This window comes from Pollicipes pollicipes, unplaced genomic scaffold (assembly GCF_011947565.3).
Source record: "Pollicipes pollicipes isolate AB1234 unplaced genomic scaffold, Ppol_2.1 Scaffold_1600;HRSCAF=1878_pilon_pilon_pilon, whole genome shotgun sequence".
NCBI lineage: Eukaryota > Metazoa > Arthropoda > Thecostraca > Pollicipedomorpha > Pollicipedidae > Pollicipes > Pollicipes pollicipes.
The window spans coordinates 17,980,706-18,003,749 of NW_023595962.1; the positions used below are offsets into that span (position 1 = coordinate 17,980,706).

At 54.1% G+C, this 23,044-nt stretch overlaps 2 protein-coding genes across 3 annotated transcripts in view; one reads left to right on the forward strand and one right to left on the reverse strand.

Moving 5' to 3' along the window:
- The window catches only part of LOC119100623 (Ig-like and fibronectin type-III domain-containing protein 1), a 68,214-nt gene extending 63,134 nt beyond the window's left edge, over positions 1-5,080 (reverse strand). For both annotated transcript variants that reach the window (XM_037223814.1, XM_037223737.1), the window contains exon 1: positions 4,945-5,080. In XM_037223814.1, coding sequence (XP_037079709.1) covers positions 4,945-4,950 — 6 coding nt within the window. In that variant the 5' untranslated portion in view covers positions 4,951-5,080. The remainder of the gene's footprint in view (positions 1-4,944) is intronic.
- Positions 5,081-19,344: 14,264 nt separating this feature from the next.
- LOC119111409 (advillin) lies at positions 19,345-22,211 on the forward strand. Its single transcript, XM_037235259.1, has one exon. The coding sequence runs from the start codon at positions 19,345-19,347 to the stop codon at positions 21,811-21,813; it is 2,469 nt and encodes an 822-aa protein (XP_037091154.1). The 3' UTR covers positions 21,814-22,211.
- The last annotated feature ends 833 nt before the right edge of the window (positions 22,212-23,044 follow it).

A 23,044-nucleotide genomic window follows, 5' to 3' on the forward strand; every position in this document is an offset into this window, starting at 1 on the left:
TCGCGGACCATTCCGAACCGGGTTCGGCACCCTCCTCCCCTCCCCCCGCCCCGTACCGTGAGCACTTCTCCCGCCAGAGGGGTTAGACGTGGGATCGGTACCGATTTCCTCAAACCATCGTTGTCCAAGGCTGCGCGCCGACCAGCCAAGGTCTGGAATTGGACTTCCGCTTTGGACTGGCGCCCGCCACCAAATGTGGCTTTGTAAGTGGTTGGAAGCGATGCTGATGTAGCCCTGAGCTCACTGTTGCTCTGGCCCTGAGCTCACTGCTGCTGTGGCCCTGAGCTCACTGCTGCTGTGACCCTGGGCTCACTGCTGCTGTAGCTCTGAGCTCACTGCTTCCGTGGCCTGAGCTCACTGCTGCTGTGGCCATGAGTTCACTGCTGCGGCTGTGGCCCTGAGCTCACTGCTGCTGCTGTGGCCCTGAGCTCACTGCTGCTGTGGCCCTGAGATTACTGCTGTTGTAGCCCTGAGCTCACTGCTGCTGTGGCCCTGAGATCACTGTTGTTGTTACTCTGCCATCGTTACTACTGTTACGCAGTGATCATAACTGCCGTTCTTCTGTGATCGCCAAGGGTGCAGCCATTTCTCTGTGATCGCTACCGCTGTCGTAACCCCGAGATCATTGCTGGGGTTACTATGTAATCGCTACCGCTGTTGTACTTCTGAGATAACTACTACGGTTACTCGGGGATCGCCGCTGCTCAAACCTTGTAACACCCAAAGCCTTGAATGTGCTGCATCAGCTTGAAGAGAGGAAGGTTTATATAACATTGCGGTATAGGTCTGACCACCACGTGTGGTGCAGCTAGACTTGACACCAGTGTGTTAGCCTCTGAACTCGGTCGTGGAACGACGGAGACCTCGGACCTTATATGAGTAAAATAAACATAAATACCCCTTGAAACATTAGATCAGTTCTCCTGGCATCGGTGTTGGTATGACTCTGGAGCCTGCCTTTCATGACCCCGGAGACCGCCTGACCTACCGCTCCCGGAGTCTGGAGGAGAGGAGCCAAACTCTGGTCAGGAGGAGATGTGCCAGACCCTGGTCTGGAGGAGAGGAACCAGACTCTGGTCTGGAGGAGAGCTGCCAGACGCTGGTCTGAAGGAGAGGAGCCAGACGCTGGTCTGGAGGAGAGGAGCCAGACGCTGGTCTGGAGGAGAGGAGCCAGACGCTGGTCTGGAGGAGAGGAGCCAGACGCTGGTCTGGAGGAGAGGAGCCAGACTCTGGTCTGGAGGAGCAGAGCCAGACGCTGGTCTGAAGGAGAGGAGCCAGACTCTGGTCTGGAAGAGAGATGCCAGACGCTGGTCTGAAGGAGAGGAGCCAGACTCTGGTCTGGAAGAGAGGTGCCAGACGCTGGTCTGAAGGAGAGGAGCCAGACTCTGGTCTGGAAGAGAGGTGCCAGACTCTGGTCTGGAGGAGAGGAGCTGGACGCTGGTCTGGAGGAGAGGAGCCGGACGCTAGTCTGGAGGAGAGGGGCCAGACGGAACCATCGAGTCCAACTGACTGGGAAGGGTCAGCTGGCCACGCCCACTCAGAAGGCAAATTGACCAATGCAGACCATCCAACAGTGACGAAACGGAGCAGCTCAGTAGCGTGGCAGAAACAGCGGGCCTGAGAGAGCCTATTTCCAGTTCTCGTCACTGGCTGTTCTGCAAACACGCTGTCAGAATAGGCGTGGGAGTTCGTGAAGCTAACAAGCAGTCACGTACATAATTCATGAATAGCAAGGACGTATTCCAAGGCCGCTGGTACTTTTGTTCAAGGAGGTTCCGGGTATGCTATGCAGGTAGCCTATTGGGAAAACGGCTTATTGTTTTGCTCGAATGCTGTGATGTTAAGATCTAAGTGCCCTGAGAGGGATGGCAATCAACGGATGCGCACGGCGGCACCTGGCGAGCACAGCCTGCTCGCCGGCCCAAACCCGTACGCAGCGTCACAGATGCTAACTGGCAGCGGCCGGATCGGCTGAGAACGCTGCACCGAGCTGCGCAGCCGCCGGCTCGCGACAGAGCAGCCCGGCGGGAGCTCCGGCGGCAGGGAGTCAGGCGTCGACACCGTCTGCAGCCAAGCCGGAGGCAGCTGCTGGTGTGCGACTCACCGCCGGTGCTCGCCGCGGCCATGGAGCGTCTCGGGGGGAGCAGCTTCAGCCTGCGTAAAGTCAGCAGGCACGCGCGTCTCGGTGAGAGGCTAGACATAGCGCCGCTCTGCTCCTCCGTGTCAATACCTGCCACGGATGCGCACGGCCGCAGGCGCGCACTCTTCACATCGCGCTGTGTGGTGGGACCTGGCGGTCGGCTGCACCTCGGCCATTGTGCGGCGTATGTGTGGGCTCGTTACCGCTCCGGACGCCCCGCCGTGTACGGCCTATGTTTGCGTTCGCCACCGCTCCGAGAGCCTCACCGTAAATCCCGCCTCCTTTCCCGGCCCCGTAGGTTCTGGGTACCCTAACTGGCCTGCACGTGCGCTGAAAACGTGTCGCCCCCGTCCGACGCGTCACCCGCCCGAGAACAGGGACAGGAGCAGCAGCAGCAGTATGACCAGGAGCGGGAGCAGGAGCAGTGGCAGGAGCAGGAGCGGAAGCAGTAGTGGAAGCAGTAGTGCCGCGGGGGAGCCGTGTCGGGTCGTGACAGCGAGATTGGCTGAGAATGGACAGAGAGCCAGAGTCGTTCTCGGAGACCGCCTGGTGGCTTCATGCAAACGATGCAGATGTGAAGAGACTGCGCTGGCCACGGTGCCCCCGGAGCCCCCGGTGTGTATGTCTGCCCCAGACTGGTATTAACTTTCTTTGCCGGTCAGAGGCAGCAGGCGAGTCAATCATCACATGGCGTGAGAGCAGGACGGACCGTGGCGAGCATTGCAGCACGTTAAGCTTTCACCGCAAAATTAAGCCATTGATCCGAACTTTTGCGATTAGATTGTGTTGACATATGGGGATTCAGATGGTGTTAACAGAACACTCACAAAGAGCACTGCTTGAGTTCTGAGACCTGATCCAAGAAATCTTTCCAGGGAAAAGGCTCGGATTAAACGCTTTACAGCGGAGAAAGAGCATTTTAAGAGTGAGCGAACGAACAAAATTGCAAACGTGATGCGCGCAGACACGACCAAGCAAACGTGACATTTCTGACGACTGCATTATTCGACACTTGCACAACAGACAGCCTACAACCTGCAGATGGGCCTCCAACAGACAACCTACAACCTGCAGATGGGCCTCCAACAGACAACCTACAACCTGCAGATGGGCCTCCAACAGACAACTTACAACCTGCAGGCGGGCCTCCAACTGCCCAAGTCATCTGCTGTCGATGTATGGCCAATATGTGTTGACGCCTGTAGTAAAACGTATGCGCGTATGCATCCACAAACGCACACGAGACCAGCATCAGATCAGATAACATATCAGATGTGAGGAGTGCATTATACCTTAGCTGGATCCGTCAATGCAATACTGCGTGTACCATATACAGAATTATAAACATATACCAGCTGCCGTTTTAAGTCAAAGCGGCCACCGACGTCATGTCATCACCATTGGCTTCTCTTTACGCAGCCGGGTAGCGGGGAGCGGCGAAACCGATCCCAAGCGGCATCCGGAGACCGCTGATAAATGAGAAAAGGCAGAACAAATAACTTGGCACAAAATTGAGGCAAACGCCTGGTAACAAACCGTTCGCCACGGTGTCATCTCTGCAGGCGTCGCCTATATTAATCATATATATATATATATATATAAACATGTATATACCCATACATACATATATATATATATATATATATATATATATATATATATATATATATATTCACGTAATGCAGCTGAAATACTATTTGACCAAAGCTCCTGCTGTTCACTGATTGTGCATGTTGGGCGTGAACTTTGGTGTGGAACGATATTGCACAACTACACAGATCACCTTTCAAGTGGTCAAGTTCAAGACATTTTCAACATGTTACTTGGTCTTAGTAACGGTGTTTAGCGTGATCACATATAGATAACGTTATTTGGTCTTGGAATTGCAATTTCGCAAATTTTCCGACCTTTTCGCAAATTTTCCGACTTTGTTCAAAGGATTAAAGATGAGCAGAGCCGAAGGATAAATGGCTAGCCTATGCGGGTCCAACTGCATTCTAATAATAGTTGCAGTCTAATTGCATTCATTATCAAACAGTCAATCAACTGTTGGGATTCGTTTCGTGGCTCCAGTTCTAGCTGAGGTCATTTTAACAGCTTCAAGGGATGCCTCGTAACTCCCCCACACCCGACCCTTCCCCCAACCAATCACTTGAGTGCAAACAGCTCGGCCCGGCGAGGCGAGGCGCAATTCAACTATTCATCTGGAGCGCATGCACGCCTTATGAGCGCCACGACATGGCGTCATAGTCCGACAGCCCAGCTCAATAATTCACCTCCACACTTCTCGCCATGCGGCCGCGACATGGCGTCATAGTCCGACAGCCCAGCTCAATAATTCACCTCCACACTTCTCGCCATGCAGCCGCGACATGGCGTCATAGTCCGACAGCCCTACTCAATAATTCACCTCCACGCTTCTCGCCATGCAGCCGCGACATGGCGTCATAGTCCGACAGCCCAGCTCAATAATTCACCTCCACACTTCTCGCCATGCAGCCGCGACATGGCGTCATAGTCCGACAGCCCTGCTCAATAATTCACCTCCACGCTTCTCGCCATGCAGCCGCGACATGCGTCATAGTCCGACAGCCCTGCTCAATAATTCACCTCCACACTTCTCGCCATGCAGCCGCGACATGGCGTCATAGTCCGACAGCCCAGCTCAATAATTCACCTCCACACTTCTCGCCATGCAGCCGCGACATGGCGTCATAGTCCGACAGCCCAGCTCAATAATTCACCTTCACACTTCTCGCCATGCATCGCTGCATCACGCCGCCGGTCCGACGCCGTCACCTCACCTGCATGATGCGTGTGGCGTCGGCCGGCGCTGGCCCGCCTCCCAGCTGCAGGCGTGGCGTCCTCAGCACACCGCCGGTAGCGCACGGAGCTCCAGCCGGGCACGGCGCCGGCGAAACACTCCCGCGTGTCCGTGGAGCGCCGCCGCCACCGGCACACGGCGCCGACTGATGACGCTCAAGGCGGACAGGCTCATCTGCCGGAAGAGCGGCCTCTGCCGGCGGCGCCCGCCCCTCCCCCCTCCCCTCCCCTCCCGTCACCCCCGGTCCTCGACGCTGCGCCGCCTGGATCGGCACGGTTTTCCGATGGGTTGGAGCCTGACCTTGACTGGAGGCAAGTTTGAGGAAGAAAAGGAGGAGGAGGGGGAGGAAGCGGAATATGACCAGGAGGAGGGGTAGGAGTAGGAAAAGGAGGAGAGGGGAGGGAGAATGGGAGGAGGGGGAGGAGGAATACCAGGAGGAAGAGCGGGAGGAGGAGGGAACGTGGTAGGAGGTGACAAGCTATTTGCTCCGGCTGAGATGGCCTGCGGCTGGTGGCAGACGCCGCTCTAAAGATCGGGTGACGTCAGAGGGCAGGACAAACTCTGCCGAGCATTACTGCGCGCCAGCCAATCGGCGCGAAGTTGGCCGATGGCCCGGAGTTTTACGGTCAGCTGGTGAGCAGCCGGTACGCGCCACAAGCGCCGCACAGCTTTGGAACTGATCCCGGCAAGCCATCCAGTCTAGATGCTTGGAAACAATAGGAACAAAATTATGAAGCTGGAAAAGTGTGGATTGAACTAGATTATCTTTTTGATGTTTTGAAAATTGTATGCAATCCTTTTGAATGGATGTATTTCTGGGATCAGAGCTCACCCTAAACGGTGCTTGTTGTACGAACTCTGACCCCTACAACCCGATTGCGCAATTCTACGTCAACGGCAGAATTTGGAGGCGAGAAATTTACGTGCCGGCAATGGCGACACGGTCCGCCCCGCACTCTGACGCCTGCTGACCTTCATCGCGGCCGCTGCCATCGTCCGCCGGCCGTACCTGTCAAGGGCAGCGAGCGAGCGCCTACACCGACGCGGAGTCACCCCGCCACGGGGGTGAATCGGAAGACAGGCGCTCTAACCAACTGAACCATCGGGACGAGCATCGGGACGGACTTGATCTCAAGCCGGGTCAGGCCAGTTAACATGCACCCTCTCAAGCTGGGTCAGGCCAGTTAACCTGCATCCTCTCAAGCTGGGTCAGGCCAGTTAACCTGCACCCTCTCAAGCAGGGTCAGGACAGATAACCTGCACCCTCTCAAGCAGGGTCGGGCCAGTTAACCTGCATCCTCTCGAGCCGGGTCAGGCTAGTTCCGTAATTTTGCGTGACTTCATATTGTGTAGTCAATCACAATTGTTATCTAGCATTTGAGATCTACTGCAAATAGTTACCTACATGTAACTAGCAATTTACGTAGACGGAGCCTTGGGCATTGCCAAGTTACGTGAGTCATGCAAACTATATTGTGTCTTGCTAATTTTCCTCCTGCAGGCAAAGACGGCGCAGCATGAGAAGGGCTGAGGGAGAATCCCTCTACCGGTCGTTAGGAAAGGGAGAGCAAAAGTGTGCTTTATCCCACTTAGCATTTTTCGGAGGCTTCTTCTATCCTGAAAGAGAATATTCAAAATTTATATGGGGCTTTGAACTGAAATTCCTATATCGAAACCTTTTGGTGCAGTTTACAGCCCTGCCCTTATGACATAACACCCTCTAGCTTTTGAGCTACACACCTCCTGCAATGAGTATATTTTTTAGGGGAGGGTATTTTAAAGTCACGTTGGCATTCATAACGTCATGATACCGTCATTCGAATCCTGCCATTTCATAAGCCATGCGGCGATCAAGGCCGAAAAAAAATGGTCGAGTCGTTCCTATCTGGTGTTCGCAGGCACCATTCCCAGGTATAGAGACCGTCAACTGCCTCTCAATCAATGTTGTGCAAGGTGCGATGACGAGGACGCAGTCAGCCAGTGACGTATGGAGGGATGTGTTTACTGAACAGAGAGGTTGTGTTGGCTACAGCAGTCTTTTTCTATTTAAAGTATACCAATAGTCAAAAGTGAGCGTGTTTCATCATATCTGGTGCTTGTTTACATATCTTCAAATATGAAACGTTCCCTTCACGGCATTGTGGTTACCAGTTGGTTGAAGGGAATATCCAGCCTTGCTGGTACTTTCATTTATTATTAGATTAGATTGGTAAGATTCGATCAGCACTATACATTTTCCTTTCAAAAATTTGAATGGCTTTGAATTTCTATTTGAAGTAGCCGCTCCTGTGGGAGAAATCTCATTTGACTCCCTCCTCACCACTTTGAAAATAACACAGTTAATTTATCTTGTTTTTCCCAACGTATGTGTTCTGTCACGTTTGTAACCAACCAATGTGTCACATTGTTTGCGAAATAAATGCTACGAAAGCTTGGAACACCCTGTTAAGACAACACAAATTATGCGAACATTAAGTTGCTATCCCGCGGATTGAACGAATCGTTATGCTATGGCTTTGATCTGTCCTATATGGCTTTTTCCACCGAGTCCCTTTTCGAGGCACTCTTGGTGGTTGCGACTGCAGGGAAGAAGCTTAGTGCTGTTACAAAACGTTAATAGCGTAATTTGGACTTAAACATGGTTAAAGCCAATATCGCCATGCCTTGACGGTGCTGCAGTGGCACTACCCATAGCCATTATTAGGCGTAATCAGTCCTGAGGTTTCACTAAAACATGTTTTTGAAATATATCCAAAAGGTGGGGCTCTCCTTTTAACCAAATTCATGATTAGAGGGCTTCCATAACCAAGCTACAGAGTAATAAATCGGGCTGGAAGTAAATCGCGACACCATCAAGCGGCACGTTTTCTGTTTCATAAGGCCACCTTTAACGCGCATTCGGGTGGGTGGTGGTCGATTTGACCCCCGAAGATTCTTTTAAAATGATTTCCGAACAGCGCGTAGTGGCCACGCCAAATTTTGGATAGGTGTAGACGTCTAAATAGCGCGTTTGTTTGATGCCAAAAATGTGTACGTACGTGGTGAGATCGCTGATCAATGGCAGGCCAAAGTCAGGGCATGGATTTAGCGAAGACAGCCTGTAGGGAATCGTTCAATCTGTTGCAACAACGGAGTGTTGGACGAAGCCATACATGTCTTAGGTTCTTAGGCAGTGCAATTATTGAATGAACACATTCCATTGACATAGGGTCAGGTATGAAGGTTACATCCAGCCTGCTAGGTCACGCAACCTTTTTTCTGTAGAGCTTGCTTCACCTGATAGTTTCTGGTACTGATTTTGAGGTCATTGATAATAGGAACCGCATTATACATATTCCTTGGACTTTGTAAAGGTCAGAAAAGGTCACTGACCTAAAATTACCTTGTTCAACATCACTTAAATGCTGTTTTGCGTAATCTTTAGAGTTTGTTTAAATGCAAAAATCAAAGCTTGTATGTCTTGTCAAAGTCTTGTATGAGTTTAGTCACTGTGACTTTCAAAAGGTCGAACGAGGTCACTGAATTTAAGACTCCAATCTGGAGTTTGACCTCGCTCACTTGACCCGAAAGCTGTTACCTGGGAACCTCAAATTACGACACAACTGAGTCCACGTGCAGGCCAACACACTCTGTGAATGTATTGCCTGTAGCTCTCTTTCTTTCTGAGATCTCAGGGGACCAAATTAACCCGCCCCCGAGCAAAGGATATTCAACCTGCCGCCCGGACGCGTGTTAAGAATAATTTAAGGTAAGGAGGCGCATTTGCTGGCTCGGGAAGCCGTGTTACGAACTATGAGACTCACGTTCTGTGTTAGAAAGTACTCTCTACATTCAGGAGCCCCTATTTTTGGAACGGAAGGGTGTCAGCTGGCCGATTTCATGTATCAGACGGCCGCTGCTCCGGAGAAGAATGCTCGGTTACGCGATAGCCAGACTCCTTGTGTGAATTTAGCTCAAAATTAGATATAGCATTAAAATCTAATAGATTACTTAATTGCCGAGAGGGTGAGAGGAATATATATTGATACGGATCGTCTTTCAACACCGCAGTTTTCAATGCCACGCACACAACCAAAAACTCTCATTTATACAATGCCTTTGAACCAGTCTCAGGATAAATGTTGCTGCTAAGCAGCATAAAAGCAGGCACAGCGGCCCTAATTTATGGAACAGCCCAATCACATCGGCCCTAAACTATTGAACAGCCCAATCACAGCATCACTTTTATTCCACCCTCGGGGCTTGCCGGAGCCTCATGTTGAAACTCAAACCACGGTTAGAATTGCTTTCCTCGACCGTGAAAAAACGGCGAGGGATCTCGATGGCCAGGGCAGCTGCAGCTGCCATATGTTCATGAGCCCATGGCAGAAGTCGAACCGGTGGCAGGCAGCGCTGGGAGAGGACATCGAATATGCGAGCCTCCCCGAGACCATGTCCCCTTCTGAAAATCAGGTGTACGTTTCGAACCCCATCTTAATCGTTATCAAACTCTCCACCATACCTCAGGCATGCTCCAACCCTTGTGCGACATGTGTTGTCCAGTGGGCGCCTGTCGCCGTGCCCCAACACGTGCATTGCAATGGAATTTGTTAGTAGCTTCAGATTAGGCTGCTAGTTCTTTCTAAACAACATACTCGCCCTGATAGGAGGGGGAGGATAGGCGATTCGACCCTCCCCCTCCCCCACCTCTCTAAAGGCCTTTTGACGACACCAGTGCGGCATATTGTGTGGTCGTGTTTAAATCTTTGGCAGCCTCAGGGGCATCCATTACGTGAGTGTTGACACCAAAAACGCATTTCTGGTAATGACGGTTTTTACGAGCACTGCCAGACGACACACGGCCGGTGCGGGCGGCGGGGGGCGGGGGACGATTCCGTGGACCGCGCGCGGAGGGTTGCCACTGCTGCATTAACTACTAAACACTACACTGCATTAACCACTGAGTATTAAACATACATTGACACTGTTCTTAACGAAGCCCTGCATTGTAGATGGAGGCTTGAAGCAGGCAAAACGCTATACCATTGCACATATAATTTAACAAGAAACACACCCCTTTATGTTCCACAATTTACTGTTTTCCCAGCAAGGCTCCGCCTTTTTTTTGTTTCCCGACGGCAGGGGGTCGCCTCCCACTATCAGGCCGCGCTTTAACAACTGGGCAATCATGGTAAGGGCTAAAATTCCTGCCTGGTATCCGTTTTTAGATCTTAATGTTTATGTATATATACATATATATATATATATATATATATATATATATATATATATGTATATATATATACATATATATATATATGTATATATATATATATACATATATATATACATATATATACATATATATACATGTGTATATATGTGCACGCGTGATTTAGCACAATCACCTGATGTTGATGGAGTTTTATTGCAGCGAGTGCTGCTTGAGTCATTAATAAATATATTAGCGCAGCACATCCTCCGCACGATGCGTGGATACGGTAAGATGTCACGTCTTATCCCTGGAACCGTGTGCATCAGTGTCATATTGTAGAATGATGATGCGACTTTCTTCATATTGCATCAGCATAATGCATCATGGCTTGTGGCATCTGAGAGGTGCCGACATGTGCACAGGTTTTGTACAATTGTACATATTAACACACCACACGAAGACAGCAGATCGAAAAAATATCGCATCCGTTGTCTTGTACATAGTCTAACTCTTCTGCATCACCATAATTAAAGATTTGATGAGTGGTGTGCACTGGTGTTCCTTTTTATCTTAAGAGAAGATAACCAAATTTGCTCTAAGCGTTCGACAGGAACGCACCAAACGACTTTGGTTGCGGGCGAGTGATTGGTTGGTTTCGGACGAAGCGGACGAGTGGTTGTTCTTGACATAAAATGGACGTCCTCGTAGCCTAAACACACATCATTTTAAGAGCTCAAAATGCGAGTGATATTGTTCTCAAGGCTATAACATTCCGTGGGATCCCCGTGGGAGAACTTGTGAGAACTTCTGGTAGGGCTGCATGGGGAAATGATCTCCGGAAACACTTGATTATGTTTCAGACGGTTTGGTCATTCCAGTCCCCTCATTGGACATAAATTGCAAAAAAGCCCAAAATCGCCAAGTAGATGACTCCAATCGGTCCACAAAGTGTGACCCGGCTGAAACGGCTTGCGGTTGGTGTGACGTCACCCAACTCCTATTGGGTTTGGATAACGTCACACCAACAGGCTCCGAATCGGTCGCTGCAGCAGCCGACCATAGCCTACAATGGTGTGCGTGTAAAACATGTGCGGCGTTCTGGAGGCTTCGGTCCGTATTTGCAAAACGTTTTGATGCTGGATTTTTGAATTCGGATGCTGCTCTTTATGGGTCTCTTCACAGATACTGGCTCAAATGCAAGACCCCGGTACAACGCAAGACCTCGGTGTGGCTCCCCGCCACCATTTCCTCCCCCTGCACGGAGAGCTCGAGTAGACGACGGTGTCGCCGCCTGTCGTCAATTCGACATTGTTGAGAGTCAGTGGCTACCTCGCCCCTCCCTATCCGCGCTCCCCACACCCAGCGTGAGGGTGTGTTCGACACCGGCTAACCAAGCGTGAAGGTGTGTTCGACGCCGGCTAACCAGTATGAGGGTATTTTCGATACCGACTACCCGGTGTGAAGATGTGTTCCGACCACCCAGCGTGAGGTTGTGCTCGACACCGACTGCCTAGTGTGAGGGTGTGTTCGACACCGACTAACCAAGCGTGAGGGTGTGTTCGACACCGATTACCCAGCGTGAGGTTGTGCTCGACACCGACTAACCAAGCGTGAGGGTGTGTTCGACACCGATTACCCAGCGTGAGGGTGTGTTCGACACCGACTACCCAGCCTGAGGGTGTGTTCGACACAGGCCGCTGGGTGGTCAGGGCAACGCTTACTGTATGAGTCGAGCCAGACGAGCCAAAGGCTTATGCTGACTGCGCGTATATCGAATGCCAATTTCGGAGCCCGTGACCAGCACGCCAACTGCATGGCCGCCACACGGCTGCCTGCAGTGGAAACCAACGACGCTGGGGAGGGGGAGAGGGCTCCGCGCATGACCTGGTGCTCAGCGGAGCCGTCAGGGGTCAGGCAGCACCGCAACGCGAAGCCGGCTGACGAGGTGCTACGGAACTCGGACTCTCTGGGAAGTGCTCACGGGCTCGCATGATGACGCTTACGATGCCTGCAGAGGCGGCGCTGTCGTCGCTTAGGTCCGGTCCACTCTGGCCACAGGTGGCGCTGTCGTCGCTCAGGTCCGGTCCACTCTGGCCACAGGTGGCGCTGTCGTCGCTCAGGTCCGGTCCACTCTGGCCACAGGTGGTGCTGTCGTCGCTCAGGGCCGCTTCACTTTGACCACAGTGAAGTAGCACCACAACACACTATCCCCAGGCCGAAAGACCATAGACCGGATCGAGTGCGTTAAAACGTTTGAATCTAGTGACCTTTCTTGATCAGTGAGATCAGCCAGCGAACGGGTTTCAGAGTTTCATCTCTGAAACCCTCACTTCAATCTGAGAGTCTCAGGCATAAATACGGCGTGACAGGCGCGATAAAAGGCATACCAAGTGAGTTCATATTTTCCAACCAACAGACATGCATCTGCCAACTGCCAGCGCCCCTTGCCTGCATAACATTTACAGTCAGGTCTACACCAGCTCCCAGAATGAGTTCGCCAACTGCTGGTCACAGTTCACTGGCCACCAACTGCGAGCTCCAGCTGGCTGAGCACCACAAGTGGCGAAACAGGCGGCCTTCTTAACAACGCATGATATGATAGCGGCGTGTGTGCGCTTGTGACGGGCGTTACTAGCGAGCAGGCGCTGGGTGAAGCCATACCATTGCGATTCTTTTGATACCCCGCGCATGGAGATTGTGAAATTAAGCAAATACATTATATAATAAGTAAACGTGACGGCGGTGTCGCACGAACAGATTGTAGATGATAATTGCAGGACGGTGCCTTTCCTGCTATGTGAATAATGCCGTGGAGGAATGCATCGAATTGGATCGGCTGTTTGTGAATGGGGTTTTGGATGTTTGTTCCATATTAATTTATTTTCCAACACCAGAAATAATTTGATGCGAAGGTGGAAGGAAAACTCTGGTCGCCTGCACTAACTAGTCTGCCATCAGCAAATCAACTCGATCATCACCGCAGATCATTAACACCCTTGATGTATCCAGTTACGTGATGGTAGCGTATGACTGAGGGAGCAGCCAGACGATCCATGAATTGTGTTGGATTCTTAAGACATTGCTACAATGTGCTTTAATCAGAGCCTCTGTCGTCCAGCCAGCCAGCTAGCCAGCAGGCGCTCTTCTCCCATTAGACTGCAGTTATCGTCGGTCGAGCTGGTCGAACCGCGGGGAATCACGGAACACCCGTCATTGTGGCCCGTTGACGTCATCAGTCACCGATCGGGCCCGTCACCAATTGGTCACCGATCGGGCCCGTCACCACGCCGTTCAATAACTGGCCTGGAATGGAGCGTTACGAAACAACTGCCGTTGCCCCCGGTATTCACGTCAATGCAACAATGTTTTGGGAATACGCCTTTATCTAGGTCGGACCGTGCAGAGGCCTGGTCCCTGCAGCCACCGTTTTCAGCTTCGCTGTCAGCCACTGTTGCTCCGTTGATGAGCAGCAGCAGAGACACCAGGAGGCGTGGGGTCACTTTAACGTGGGGTCGCTTTAGCGTGATGTCCCTTGAGTGTGAATTCAGCTGAAGAAACCAAGCCTGAACACGCGCTCGGGTGGGGCAGTCGAATTGAGCCCCCCCCCCCCCCCCGAGAGTTTTCCTGGAATAGTTTCTGAACGGCGAGGTGTAGCCGCGCCGAATTTTGGATACCTGTACACAATTAAATAGTGGATCGTCTTGCATAAAATATTTACGTACCTTGTAAGGCCGCTGACCTATGGCAGGTCAAAATCAGACCATGATTTCAGCGAAGGCAATTTCTTGGGAATCGCTCAATCTGATCCGGCGACGGAGTATTAGACGAAGCTATGCACCTCTGATATAGTTTCTTTAGGCACAATGACAATCGAACGAACAAATTACATTGACCTAAGGTCAGGCATGAATTTCAGACCAAAGTCCGAACCAACCTGTTTTATTATTATAGGGCTTGCTGTACAGATTAGTGTCTAGTGCTCATTTCGAATTCATTGATAACAGGAACCGCATTACACGCCTTCCATGGTCTTCTGAAGGGTTAAAATTGGTCATTAACTTAGAATAATCCAGGTCAAGATTTCATTTCTAGGGAATTTACTGCTTAGCGTAATCTTTGTCGCTTATCCAAATTCAAAAATCAAAGCAGTTTTGTATGGTTTTGGTCACCCTGACCTTCCAAAGGTCAAAACAGGTCACTGACCTTATATGAGCATGTGACTTTTTGCTTAAAATAGTTATCTAGGTTCTAAAGACCTTTTGGTGACAATCCCGGAGATTGACCTTCTTTGACTCTGTTTTGACTGAAGGTCGTGACCTAGGGGCCTTAACTTTGGACATAAATGAGTTTACGTACAGGTCAACACACTCTGTGAATTTGGTGTCTCTAGCTTTCTTACTTGCTGAGATGTCGGGGGGTCAAATTGACCCCCACCCGAGCGAAAAGCATCCAACCGGCCACCCGGGCACGTGCTAAGCTACCGGGGAGCAGACTGAGCAGTGAGGTGCAGCGACGGCTTTACTAATGCAAGCTCGCGTGCGCGAGCTGTGGCCGGCCCCGCTTTAGTAATGGACTCCTCAAAGATTAACAGGAGTCTAATGTCCGAAAGGCGGATGAACAGCTGATTATAAACCTTACCCTTAGAGTAAACCTCAGAGCCGCTGAGGCTCTTACGGAATTTGAGCTTTGAGTGCGACGCCGAAATTTTTGGTAGCCCTGATAGAGAGGAAAACCGATGTAGTCCCTAGGTTTTTTAGGGCATGTCCTTGGCATGCCATGAACCACCAGCAAATACTGATTAGCATCTGGTTTATCTTATATTAATCTGGTTCCGGGGAAGTGACGGTCCTGGACCAGCACTGCACGGAAACCATGACCGGTGTTGACGTGGGGCAACCGACGAATCTGTAGACCGTGCAGCTGACCGACACCTCCACAATAACGGAGACCTTTATCGCAAACATGCGCTCAAAACACTCGAAGCTGCATATCAATGTCTCCGGGGTCAAATAATGTACACGTCTTTGTAAATTTCAAGCTGCTGCCTGGAACGGCTTGTCAAAAACGGCATGTGAAGCTGAAGTAGTGCAGATCTCAAGAAAAATCGACATACGGCCTACTAAAACAGAGCCTACTATTATTATAGCAACAAAAACTGCACATCTCTTGCGTATCCAACGGTATCCGTACCAGCAAACCGACCTGCACGCCGCAAGTCCAGCTCATCCCGCAACTGACACTCCGGGAGGAGGTTCTGGAATCCCGGTGAACCCCTCAGCCGGGGGACGGCTTGCCGCCGTCCGTCCGGCTGACTGTGACGTCACCGGTGCTGGGTGACCTCGTGCTTCCCGTGGATGACGGGGCGCCGCGTGACTGCAGCGGAAGCGAGCTCACCACGTCCGCCGCGCCGTGCTCCCCGTGATGTAGCGCTGGCGCCCGGCTGTAGTCAGGCTCGCTGAACAGCGCCGCTGTGCAATATAGTCCCGTGTTGCAACACTCTGGCGCCCGGCTGTAGTCAGGCTCGCCAGACAGCGCCGCTGTGCAGTATAGTAACGTGCTGCTTGATATTTTAAATATGAGACGTTGAGCCTAATTTTCGCATTTTTAATCATTTCTAGCATATCTCTCTCATACAGTCGTCGGTAAAGCTCAAATGGAGACGAAATGCACATATTTAATCATGTTGGGTGTTTTCTTCAAAATCTGCTATCAAACCGTTTCCGTTTTCTTGAGCGCCATAAGCTTAGTCTCCTTTGATTTTGAATTTTAAATTTGAAATTGCTGTGACAACATTTATGACATCACTATTCATCACATTGACGGATGACTCTCAGTGACGCGATAAGAAATTCATTCCTCTGACTTAGCTTGAACATTTTAACCAATGCAGTTGTCTCCCCTAAAACGCTTACCACAAGGCTCATGTCTGCCCTGCCTCATTTGGTTCGGAACAGGCAGGAAATCATAGCAGCTGGTCACAATCACGGCATTCTAGATCAGTCGCCGAGCAGCAAACATTGTCAAACAATGAGTGAGCCACCACTTGTGCAATGCGACATTTGCGCTGATCGCATGGGTACTGTGTGAGCACTCTGGCCTTGCACGCGAACGTTGCTAAAGCATTGCAGTGCAAGTGGAAACCCATTGACCGCTAGAAAAAAATAACCACAGCCTGTTCCCTGGTAATAAATGATTCAAATGCTTTTTCTGCGCGCGATCTATTTAAGGGAGTGAGCTATTTTCAGCGACAGTGATGTGGAAATACCACGCCTTAAATACACTTTTAGTATACAGAGAAACAGTTGCAAACACGCTATAACTAATCATGATATCAAAAAGACACAGAGCTAAGTTCTGACAACATCGTCGGTGAAGTAGTCAAACGCCATTCTTAATCACAAGCCAATGGTCTGCCTGCCTTTTCAGCCTTGAACTTTCAACAACGGCGGTTAACGTCGGCCCGCCGCTGCAAACAAAACCCAGGACCAACGGCAGGCGTCACCAGGGAGTTGTCAGTTGCCCTGACCTGCCCCACGCAGCACGTCCGTGACGACAGCTCGCGCCCCACGGACTCTTCCCTCCACTTCTCAGCGAGCTCTGTGCTCCTCCGTCATCCGTCCACCGCCCGACCGAAACTGTGCCCGGAACAAAACTACCAACATGGCATGACGGGCGCACATGCACCCCATGGCAAGAGGGCGCACTCGCCTGGGTCCGCCTGTTCCCCGGCACCCGGCACTCGCCGACGCATTCACCCGCTGGCCGACCGGGCCACGGTCACGTGACCGAATTGTGTCACGTGACGAATCGATCACGCAGTCAGCGGTGAGGCGGGGGGGGGGGGGAGATCTGCAGTTTCAGGTCGGTGGGGAGGGAGCTGGGATGCGGGTGGCAGCGGGGGGCGCAGTCTGTGCCGCGGGCGTTGGTGTGAGCTTCGACATTGCCGGGCGTGGCGGGGACTGCGGGAGGCGTCACTAGAGGACCAGTGGGACCGGCGGAGCAACAGGGGGCATCAGGAGGGGACCAGGCGGTCCGGAAGCATTAGCTAAGGAACAAAATCCGGCAGAAGATCTTCTCTGGGCCGCAAAAGGCCAAGAGCGATCTAAGTGTTGATTTACACCAGCAAGAGACTGTCAAGAGACTGTGGGACTGCGCAAAAGACTGCCAAGAGACCGTGGGACTGCGCAAGAGACTGTCAAAAGGCTGTGGGACTGCGCTAAGACTGTCAAGAGACTGTGGGACCACGCAAGAGACTTTCAAGAGACCCTGGGACTGCGCAAGAGACTGTCAAAAGGCTGTGGGACTGCGCAAAAGACTGTCAAGAGACTGTGGAACCGCGCAAGAGACTGTCAAGAGACCGTGGGACTGCGCAAGAGACTGCCAAGAGACCGTGGGACTGCGCGAGAGACTGTCAAAAGGCTGTGGGACTGCGCAAAAGACTGTCAAGAGGCTACAAAACTGTACTAGAGGTTATCAAGGGACGACCAGGCGAGCAGGTAGTACGTCGTGTGCCATTAGCGGCGGGTGACCAGGAAGCGGCGGCGGTATATTTGAGGAGATAACCAGGGAAGTGAATACACACAGCTCAGTGTTAATCAAAGGACAGATTGACAGACGCAAGGTTGCCGGCGGCGTCTAGGCGGTCCCATAAATTCGCCTTCAGAACATAGAGGGCGAGAACACTGGACAGTAAAAGAAAACTGCATTTCCTTAAGAGAAAAACACTAAGAAGTAGGTCATCCCAAGGAAGACATTTGTCGAGAGAACGCAACTTCCGTACCAGTGGACTAACGGAAAACAGCACGTCAAGGTACGGACAAGGGATTCACGCGCCAGCTGGAATGACCTACACGCAATTCCTTGGTTAGCTGACGGGAAGATCTGCTATTAACAACGCGCGTGCGTCGTTTGTTATCGGGGCATCAGGCGACACGAGCACTCGATATCGGACGACAGATACCAGACCGCGGTCGTCCTCAGTCGTCCGAGACGCCACGCAGTGATCAGTTGCGGGTGGAGTGTTATGGTGACGTGGTGACCAGTTGCGGATGGTGTGTTGTGGTGACGTGGCGACCAGTAGCGGATGGTGTGTTGTGGTGACAGGGTAATATGACGAGCTGCATCTGACTGGGGCCGGAGCGCCTGATCGGTGTCGCGGCGGACGCTTCTCGAGCGCCTGCGATCGGACCCCACATGTGGTTGTGAGATGGTTGGCAGGTTGGGAGGTCCTGTGCCTCATGCAAGCATGGAGAGCGGAGCAGCCACCGGAGACCGCACCCAATCCTAACTAGAGCGAAAACACCGCCGTGCCAATGGTGAACTGAATGAGGCATTGCGAACAGAGTGTCTCTGCTATTTTAGGGCATGCATGCCTAGTTAAACACTCACCATGAATGCGTGCAAGCAGCGCTGCGTTTTTCGCGTCAGAAGTAGAGCGCCCGTGACTGGAAGAGACTGTTGCGTCAGGAGCTAGGCACAGTGACGCACCGTCCCGCCACTGCCCTGCGTGTCGCGTCACTTCCCGAGCCTGGAATTTCCTGGCGGCGCTGACAACACGGAGGATTTTTACGGAGTTCCAGCTCTGCCGGGACTGCGGCTCGTCACGTGTCTGGAGCCGCGCGCTCGTGGATGCCCGCCGCGGCGGGTCGGTCGGCGCCAACAGCTGTGAGGAAGTGGGGAGGGGCTGGGTGCTCAGCTGACCAGCCTGTCAGGCTCAGTCCGAGCGCGGTGGAGCTCATGAGGAGACGTGAGACGGAGCTACGCAGCAAGCTGCTCGGTGGTGCCGCTGGAGCGTGCCGGTGACTCAGTGGTGCCAGTGTAGTGTGGTGGTGAAACACCGAGTGCTCGGCGACCCCGGGTGACCAGAACGTACCAAGGCGGGGTGAAACGCTCTAGCCGGCAGTGACGGTGAGGCAGAAGGTGAGAGGCATACGAGTATAGCCCGAAAGCAAAGCCCAGAAGACGACATTGGAGCCCTCACTTGAGGCAGGGCAACAGCCGGCAGAAGAGACACGTGACAAGGACATCGCATAGCAGGGGCGCGCACTGTCCAACACCACACCAGACAAAGGAGAGACGAGGCCGGGGCAGAGCTGACTGAAGAGAGCAGCACCCACCACTTCGGTGAGGCTCACGGTCTGCGGAAGGGTGTGATCTGACCTCTGACCGACCTCCCAGTTCTTCACCATGCCCGAGGTCGACCCCGCCTTCGCCGCGGTGCCGCACAACGCGCCCGCCTTCCTCATCTGGCGCGTGGAGAGCATGAAGGTGTGCCCGTTGCCGGCCGAGGAGTACGGCCGCTTCTTCCGCGGCGACTCCTACATCGTATACAGCGCCAGCGAGCAGGGCGGCCGGCCGGGCCGCGGCCCATTGGAGGTCCACATCCACTTCTGGCTGGGCTCCCAGACGTCGTCCGACGAAGCTGGCGTCGCCGCGTATAAGACAGTCGAGCTGGACGACCTGCTGGGTGGCGCGCCCGTGCAGCACCGCGAGGTCGAGGGCCGCGAGAGCCAGCGCTTCCGCGGGTACTTCCGCGAGGGGCTTGTCTTTCTCGAGGGCGGCGTCGCCAGCGGCATGACGCACGTCGGAGACACGTTTGAGCCGCGCATGTACATGGTCAAAGGAAAACGGAGCCCCGTGGTGCGCCAGCTGCCGTCCGTCGCCTGGCGGCACGTCAACGACGGAGACGTGTTCGTGGTCGACGCGCGCGACTTCGTCTTCGTCTGGACCGGCCGGGCGGCCAACAACATGGAGAAGATTCAGGGCGCGCGGCTGGCGCAGCGTCTGAAGGCGGCGCACGGCGGTGGCGAGGTGGTGGTAGTGGAGAGTGGCGCCGAGACCGGCCTCGCGCCCGACGAGCAACGCCGCTTCGACGAGCTGCTCGCGCCGGGCGAGCGGTGCGTGGCGCCCGCCGAGCCGGACGCGGCAGACGAGACACAGGAGCGCCGCCTGGCGGAGCAGCTGCGCCTCTACCGCTGCTCGGACGCCGGCGGCACGCTACAGGTCACCGAGGTCAAGCATGGCCCGCTTTTCCAGGAGGACCTCGTCTCGGACGACAGCTTCATTGTCGACAACGGCGACCAGGGCATCTGGGTGTGGGTGGGCAAACGCGCCAGCGCCAAGGAACGCTCCGAGGGGATGCGGAATGCGCAGGGCTTCGTCCAGAAGAAAGGTTACCCGAGCCACACACCCGTCACCCGCGTCATCGACGGCGGCGAGCCGCCAGAGTTCCGCAGCCTGTTCCGGCAGTGGCGAGAGCGCGGCACTTCCGTCGGCCTCGGCCGCCAGTTCTCGGCCGGTTCGGTGGCCAAGGTGGCGCAGAACCGCTTCGACGCGGCGATGCTGCACAACAACCGCGCTCTGGCGGCGCGCACGCAGATGGTCGATGACGGCTCCGGCCAGAAGCAGGTGTGGCGCGTGGAGAACTTTGACCTGGCTGAGGTTCCCGAGTCGGGCCACGGGAAGTTCTACGGCGGAGACTGCTACGTGGTGCAGTATACGTACCGTGTCTCCGGCCGCGACCACTGGATCATCTACTACTGGCTGGGCGCGTACAGCAGCCAAGACGAGCGCGGCACAGCGGCGCTGAAGGCGGTGGAGCTTGACGACAAGCTTGGGGGAAGGCCGGTGCAGGTGCGCGTGGTGCAGGGCAAGGAGCCGCCGCACTTCATGGCCATGTTCTCCGGAAGGCTAGTGATCTACGCCGGCGGCAAGGCCTCCGCCTTCGACGGCCCGGCCGCCGAGGACCACCTCCTCGGAGACACCTACCTGCTACACGTGCGCGGCACGCAGTCACTCAACACCAAGGCCGTGCAGGTGGAGTGCCGCGCGCGCTCGCTGAACTCCAACGACTGCTTCGTCCTGCGCGCTCCCGAGGGCGTAACCGTCTGGTGCGGCAAGGGTGCGACGGCCGAAGAGCGCGAGGTAGCCGCCGCCGTCGGGCAGGAGGTCAGCGCCGCGTGCGTCACTATCGTCGAGGGTGAGGAGCCGGACGCGTTCTGGTCGACGCTCGGTGGGCGTGAGGAGTACGCGACCGGGCCGCGGCTGGCCGAGGAGAGGGCTCAGCCCGCGCGGCTCTTCCAGTGCTCGAACGCGTCCGGTGCGTTCCGCGTGACGGAGGTAGCCGACTTCGACCAGTCGGACCTGTGCGAGGACGACGTCATGCTGCTGGACGCGTGGGACGCCGTGTTCGTCTGGGTCGGCAGCAAGTCGAACCGCGACGAGCGCCAGCAAGCCGAGCAGGCGGCCATCGAGTACCTGCGCACGGACCCGGCCGGCCGTGGCACGGGCACCCCGATCCTCCGCACGCGCCAGCACAGCGAGCCGCCCTCCTTCACCGGCTTCTTCGGCGTGTGGAACTCCACCTACTGGGCGGAGCAGCCGAGCTGGGCGGCCGTGCAGAAGGAAGTACGCGAGGCGAACCGGCCAGTGCTGCTGGAGGAGGTGACGGAGCGGCGTGAGGGTCCCCGCTACCCCCTGGAAGTGCTGAAGGAGAAGGAGCTGGCCGCCCTGCCGGACGACGTCGACCCGACCAGGAAGGAGGAGTACCTGGCGCCAGAGGAGTTCACCAAAGTCTTCGGCATCAGCTGGGCAGAGTTCCAGCGCATGCCGCAGTGGAAGCGCGTGCAGAAAAAGAAGGCGGTCGGGCTTTTCTAGTCTGCAGGGTGATGGACTCTGACACGTGATGTGCGCGGTTGTAATGAAAGTTAGCGTTAGACTCTGAAGTTTTGCGTTATTCCTGTGTTCACTTAGCGCGTGTTCAGTTAGGAGAACCCGAGGCTTTGCAGCGGATCAGAAGCAGACACCCGATGTCAAAGCTTGTTAACCGTCACCCCAGTTAATGGTGTGGAAGGGAATGTTAGATAATTGTTGGCCATCAGATGCCTGTCCTCGATAAGTGAGGTGCGTTATATCCTTTGCCCCCAAGCGGCGCTGCACAGGCAGGCATAAGTGCAGACGTGTCTGCGCTGCACCCCACTAGCGTCAACACATGTCCTCGGCATGCAGTGTGTGCTGGATCTGCCTGTCCCCGCAACGAAACATGCAGGCAGAACTGTCCGAAGCCGTCTTCCGCGCCGGTGGCACCGCAGACACGGCCCGTGATCCGAGCCGGACACGGCCCATGACTCACGCGCTGCTGGCGGCAGTTACGGCCGGAGCCGCGCGCTGCACAGCTGCGCTCTCGCCTGTGGATCGGCCTCGCCGGCGTCGCTCTGACCCCGGGCGCACAGAGGGCCGCCGGCACGGTGCAGCGGAGGTGCATATCTGAGCTCACGAGGCTAATGCACTCTGCTACCAAAGCCTACTACCACCTGACAGAATCCCTCTGCTGCTGACTTTGGGGCATCGGAGATATTTTTCGATATGCAAAGGCATGTTGCCAACGACAGGTGAACATGGCTAATTCGTAGAACGCAGGTCCAAACGCCGACGGTCATAGCAGCGGCTGTCCCACGAACCTTTTCCGTGTTTCCATGAACCTTTGTCCGCTCATTTGGTTAGAGCGGCTGTCTTGCGATCCACCCACCCGTGGCAGGGTGGGTTCGAATCGCTTTAGGGCACTTGCTATTTGCCCTTGACAGGTATTGGCTGCGGCCGGTGGCAGCGGTCACGCTAAAAGTCAGTTGACGTCAGAAGGCAGGACAGACCGTGCCGAGCATTGCGGCCCGTCAAGCTTTCGGCACTAAATTCTGCTGCTGCCTGGAATTGCGCGATCGGATGGTGGGGGAAGCACCGCTCAGCGTGGGCGTTGATCCCAGACATCCATCCATTCAAAGGGTTCCGATTATTTTTTTTTTAACCTGACGAAGAACTGGCCGGCGCGTAAGCCGCTGGACACACACAGCCACCAGCCCAGTCCCCATCCCTCACAACATTGTCGGCAGCA

Coding starts and splice junctions, on each gene's coding strand:
- LOC119111409 (XM_037235259.1), top strand. CDS start 19,345: ATGCCCGAGGTCGACCCCGCCTTCGCCGCGGTGCCGCACAACGCGCCC.